At 34.8% G+C, this 6270-nt stretch overlaps 2 protein-coding genes across 2 annotated transcripts; both read right to left on the bottom strand.

Moving 5' to 3' along the window:
- Positions 1–178: 178 nt before the first annotated feature.
- PAAG_06199 (hypothetical protein) lies at positions 179–499 on the bottom strand (the record flags this gene model as incomplete). The annotated part of the gene is made up of 2 exons (XM_002791888.2): positions 179–350; positions 432–499. 2 exons carry the CDS (start codon positions 497–499, stop codon positions 179–181), a joined length of 240 nt encoding a protein of 79 aa, XP_002791934.2.
- A 5268-nt stretch (positions 500–5767) lies between these two features.
- Positions 5768–6195, bottom strand: PAAG_12179 (hypothetical protein; the record flags this gene model as incomplete). Its single annotated transcript, XM_015847701.1, has 2 exons — positions 5768–5999; positions 6071–6195. 2 exons carry the CDS (start codon positions 6193–6195, stop codon positions 5768–5770), a joined length of 357 nt encoding a protein of 118 aa, XP_015702692.1.
- Positions 6196–6270: the final 75 nt, after the last annotated feature.

Below are 6270 nucleotides of genomic sequence, written 5' to 3'. Positions count from 1 at the left end.
GGGGGCAAAAAAAGGTGTGTCGTTGTTGGCTAGCGGGTGGGAGGAGGAAGCAAATGTCTTCTTGGGCGCAGTGGGTTTCAACACGAGCAGCCTGGCATGAGTCTCAGTCCGAGCCTTCTCGAGCATCCAAACCCGGAGAACAGAGTGACAGTGTTAGTCGAGATGGATCATGGATTGCTCAGCTGGCGTCGTCGGTGGTTGGCAGTCGCCCAGTGCCAGTGTTTTTTTGCAGGATATGCGCAGTGGATGTTCCAGAGAGTTGGCTGGCCTGAGAAGGTTCGGCGGAGGTTGGAGTGAGCCCTGTCACATGCTCCGACCCCGAGTCCCCAAGGGCTGTTGAGTCCTTTGGGCTTAGCGGGTTTGTCTGGTTAGTATGGACGGAGGGCTGTACCGAACATTACACACTCCTTACGCATAACATCTCAACATACCTTAATTCGCTTTTTAAAATTACAGCCATTACAGTATTTGGACTCCCCCTGCCGGGCTCCAGGACCATCTGGGGCAGTTCGCGTGACGTAAAAATTACTGCAATGATACATCATTAATCAAATACTCCGCACGCAGCACCATTGCGTCAGTACTATTCCAGAACAGCAGAACAGCCGCTCGAAAGGGCGCAATGCTCAACCTCGCCTCGCCAATCAGACATACATCCCATGCGCTCACCGAGACGTTCTAATTGCGGCTGTCAATTCCTGTTATCAACATCCCCAACGTTTAAACTAAACTTTTATATTCCACGCCATTCCCAAAAGAGTCCCATGTGCAGGGTTCCATGCATTTAGACTGGCAAGTTTCTTGGCGCTCGTTTCTTCCAGGGGCTTTGTCAGCTCCCCCCCCCCCCCCAAAAAAAAAAAAAAACCTCCCTCATCCACCCCCCCCCCTCTTTTCGGGGCTTCCCACACGGACCTGAATCGAGAATCCATCGAAAACTTGGGAACGTCATCCATGCCCGAATATTAATAATAGCTTGGTTAATATCATCCCAGGACCGGGGAACATCCAACAACTTTGGAACTTTCTAGAGCTTTCCCCGGTTTTACGTGTAGGCTTTGTCTGGATCTTCGCGCACCCCCTCCTTAAAAATTGCCCACTGGCGACAATAAACTTACCACGTCAGAATCCTCTCATCTCTAAAGCATACACAAATTGAAAATTTAGATTGGTCAAATACCAGACTGCGAACCGCATCCCAATTTTGGCATACACACACACACACACACATATATATATATATATACATACCTATGTCATTTTTTTGTCCTGAGCAAGGAGAATCCGTGGCTCAAAAGCTCCATTCCCCCTTTCTGAATGGAGCACTGTCGGCGACCAGATCAACCAGGCAAAGGGCAATTAAAAGCTTGAACTTGCCAAAGAAAGAACTAGTTAATCTGATTGCATTATTGGTCTCCACTTGCCCTTCAACTTTATCATCGGAGATTTCGTCATTGCTCGACCTACCCAGGGTACTAGGTATTGCTTCTCAACCCTCGGGGCCCAATCACCGCATTGTGCTTTTGTGTATTGCCCAAGAGACTCGCTCCAACTGTTCTGATGAGAGTTCCGGGAATGAGGTTCCCCCTTGTCAATCAATCTATGTATCCCGACGACGGGTGGAGTCGTCCAGGCTCCTCCTCCCCCCCCCCCCCCCCCCCTTACATTAAAGTCTCTGTCCAGAATTATTAGAGGTATGGGACTGCTGAGCTTGGTCCTTAACACTTGAAGAAAAAACGGTGTTCTCAGGCATACCTTGAGCAAATTTCAACTATCACGGAGTTTGAAATTCAACCAAACGATCTTCAAACCAATGAGGTATCACCCTCATCGTCTCGGGTATACTCCACCTCAAGGGGATGGCATTGTTTGGAATGGCTGGCTGCTGTATCCGCTCCGCCGGCAACTAACTGCTTCCATGCATAGCCTCAGAGAGGAGGAAAACCAACTCCCTCCGATTCGAGATGTCTGTACAAATTGCAGGAATGCTTATAGTATAATCATTCCAACTCTGTATCTAAAACTCAGCATCAGCTCCCACATATCCTCCCAGATTGAAAGCAGCAATGCAAAGATGTCTGATGCTGGCTCGAAGATTAAGGACGGCAAAAGTTGAAGTGGCCATGAATTCCCTAACGCCCTCCTGGTGAGAGGTAACTATATGAAAATGTTGCAGCGGAAAGAACAGCGAATGTAAGAGAGGCTGTTCCAAATATCGACTTAAATGGGACTTTATTGTGCTTGGCTGGTAATTTTGTTTGATTTCCCATAGCATTTTAGCCCCCTTGGGAGAGAAATTTCCATATAGTGTGGTGCTACTGGTTAAATACCTGAGGAATTGGATGTAGCTGTCTTTCGCTCTGAATGTTTTAAAACATCAGTCAATCCCCTGACTGCAAACCCCCTTTTTCTTTTATATATATATATATATATATATATATATATTTTAATTTTTAATTTTTGATCATGAAGCTGCAAGGTGGCATGTGGCATGCAGCGAAACCGACTGTATTTCAATCCCTGAGCACTGTATTGATGATGATATATAGTTATAGTTACCCTGTAGTTTTTGACTGGGTCGCACGAACTTTCATCCAAGAGGTCGACCAACAACAGTAACTAGGTTACCCGGAACGTAATCCTGTTGAACCGTCACATCTGTCAAGGGATATAACTATTGAAGGGAGGGAGGCTGCCTTCCATGAGCGAGGGGCTGCTACTTGCTATGAAAATACCTTAAATGCAACTGAGAAACTGAATCTCCGAGCTTCCTATTTGAGAAGAGTGGATTCATGCCCCGCTGGACCGCTCCGGAATTCCCCAGTTCGGGGGGTCCCAGTTGGGAACGTGGTTTTAAAAGTGGGGCCACTTTTTTTTTTTAAAGTCCATTGATCGGTTAAACTCGTCAACTCTGCACATAGTTAACGGACACCAACACAACACATATTACTAAATAATATTCAATCTATTCAACCTCGCCGGCCTCCAACACCATGGTTAGGGAAAGGTTGGAAGTAAAATTAATCAATTACTTAAATACTGTATAAAGTTTAATATTATTATTGTAATTATTATAATTAATAAAATATAATTAAATTTATATTTAATTTCACTATTAAATTAATTTTTATAAAAAATATTAAAATTATATTTAATATATTTATTATATTATAATTTTATTTTTATATTATAATTAAATTTTAAATATTTTAAATTTTAATATATAAAATATATTATAAATTTAATTTTATAGTATAAATAAATATAATTTTTATAATTTAAAAAGTTAAAATAAATTTATAAGTTAAATATAATCTTTATAATTTAAAAACTTAAAATAAATTTATAAATTAATTAAATATACTTTATTATATTAAATTTAAAATAAAATTATTTATAAATTTTTTGAAAAAGGTAAAAATTACTTTTAAAAATAAATTTTAATTTATTATTATATTTTATTATTTTATTAAATTAAATTAATATAAATTTAATTTTTTATTATATATTTAAATATTATATTATTTTAAAATAAAATTTTATAATTATACATTTAATTTATTTTTATATATTAATATATTAAATTAAATTTTAATTAAATATTATAGTTATTAACTATATATATTTTATTTTTATTTAAAATATAAAATATATTATTAATTTAATTTATAATTTTAAAAATATTATTATAAATTTTATAATTTATTTCTTTATAAATAATAAATAAAAATATTATTTTAAAAAATTAATTATTTAATATAAAATTAGAAATAAAATCTGATTATATTTTAAAAATATATAAATTAATTATTTTTTTTAAATATTAAATATATAATTATTAAAAATTTTAATAATTATAATTATAAATAAAATATATTATTTAAAATTTATAATAAGTTTTATATAAATTTATTTTAATTAATTATTAAATTTTTATTTTTTTTATAAAAATTCTTTAACTAATAATTACTTATTATTATAAAAAAATTAAATAAGTTATATATATAAATATTATTAAAAGTATTTATTTTAATTATAAATAAAATATAATTATTTAATATAAAAACTTATATTTATTTTTAAAAATATAACTGTATTTAATATCTATAGATTATTAATTATCATTAATATAGTTGATTATAAAAAAAAATTTTTAAATAATTTATTAAATAATTTTCTTAATAGAGGAGAATAATATAGTAAATTAATATTTGATTGATAATTTTTTATAATTAAATGATTTATACTTAAATTCATTATTAGATTATTTTTTATTTACTTTGATTTATATATATATATATATATTATTTTCATTTTTGTCAATTTTTTTTAATAAATTTATTACTTATTTTATAAAAGTGCTAAAGTTGTATTCAATACTCTACTTATTAAAAATGAGAAAGAGATTTAATTTAGCTGCTGAGTCTATTATTTCATTAGCTATTCATCAGCTTAGTTTTGTTAACTATTTAGCTTTTTATATCTTAAATCAACAGAGTCTAAATCATATATATAAGTATCACAAAAATACAGCAATTGCAATGTAATAGACATTACATAAAACAAAATACTTTAATTCTAGCGTTATTTAATTTAATTTAATCAATAGTTATTAAGTAAAAGCTTTTATGTGTTAAATTGAATCTTGTTCAAGGGTCTTGAAGTGAAATTTATTATGAGTGAGTCAATAGATTTACTATATTAAAAGTGTAGAGAATCTATTGGCTGAGCCATTCAAATTCTTGTTTTTATATTACATTTTTTGAAACCGCGCTAAAGTAGATAACTCTGACTGACAAAGAGAATAATAAAAAAGTCAACTTTATTAAAAGTTGTATTTGTTTTTCGATAAAAATATTATATTTCTTTCTGATATTTTTCACCAGACGAAATTATTTAAAGGAATATTTGAATTTCAGCTGGACTGTGTTTCCCTGGTACCTTTGCATCAATATTTGTCACCAATAATTCAACCAAGGGTGCTTAGACAAACTTACCATATTGCTTGCAACTATCGACTACTGGAAACTAAGATATTTTCGCGGTAATCCTGAGTACGTTTAGATGTAATTACTCTCTAGATTCAATTTCAGTGATCATATCATCGTATGCCTCGATAATGGGATTGTATAAAGGATTTGGGTCTTGTCGGGTGCCAATGATTATGCATCTTTCCCATATGGAAAAAGTATGTCTTGTAACTAGTTATAGCTCTGCAAGCAGTTTGGGCACACTCAAATATTGGGGGAAACTTAAACAAGATATCCTTAAACCCGTCTGTTTGTTAGTGGGCAAAATTCATTTGCTAAGATGTGCTTAAATCCACCAGTCGCCATGCGTTGTTTAATATTTGCGATTATTGTCTCGTAATTTCCGGCGTACCATTGCTTCAGCATATTATCTTTGGGCGAGTCACATAGCTGAGATAACTTCTGTAATTGTTTTTAAATTTTCCCAATCATGGCGAGCGCACTGCCAGACAAGTACGTAGAAGAAAGACTTGAGATCATGTCGATGAATATGAGCAACATTAAGTAGCTCTTGAATCGCCATGAACTCCATTATCCCAGTCTGGTGCCGTGCGCCGCTTCGTCCGCTACCAACCTCCCTGGCGAGATCAAGGTTGATAAGCATGCCCGAATAGCCGTCTGCTAACTGTCTGTCTTCTCTGGATCTGTTATTATGAAGTTATTCTCTGAAAAAATATCCTGATATAAAATGTTCCCATCTAGATAAAGAGATTGATGCGCCATTGTTGCATCGCAGAGCATCATGAGCAGCTCCAAGGGAGACTTGCACTGGTAGATCGGGCCAGCCAGCGAAGGATGCGGTTGTCATAATCCTCACCATTCTTGCCAAAAGGACTTGTTTTGTGCATTGACTGAACTGAGAACGCTAGTTCATCCTCCAGATCATCCCTTGCCAGCTGGCTGGTGGAACGCGATAGGTTGGGCTCCCATGTTCCTTTCTCAGGGGCATCCCAGGGGCGGGCAAGGCGATCGCTACATGTAATGTGATTAACAAATTTCTCGAGAAGGTTTCAAAATGACGCCAGTGTTTGTATCGCACGTACATACTATAACTTTCATATGCTCGCTTCGATGGATTATCCAGCCAGCTGTCTCTGAGAAAAAACAAATTTCGCCCCCCGAATTCAATGTAATTAATTGAGCTTTTATAACCTCTTGCCTTTAGCATCTTTGATACTGCATCTGCATCTTCAATTACAGTCAGTGAGAGTTGTCCCCCTTTTATTGTTTGTTTGTTTGTTTG

This window comes from Paracoccidioides lutzii, assembly GCF_000150705.2.
Source record: "Paracoccidioides lutzii Pb01 unplaced genomic scaffold supercont2.17, whole genome shotgun sequence".
Taxonomy (NCBI): Eukaryota; Fungi; Ascomycota; class Eurotiomycetes; order Onygenales; family Ajellomycetaceae; genus Paracoccidioides; species Paracoccidioides lutzii.
The sequence above is the reverse complement of the archived record's forward strand: the minus strand, read 5'-3'. Positions and strand labels throughout refer to the sequence as shown.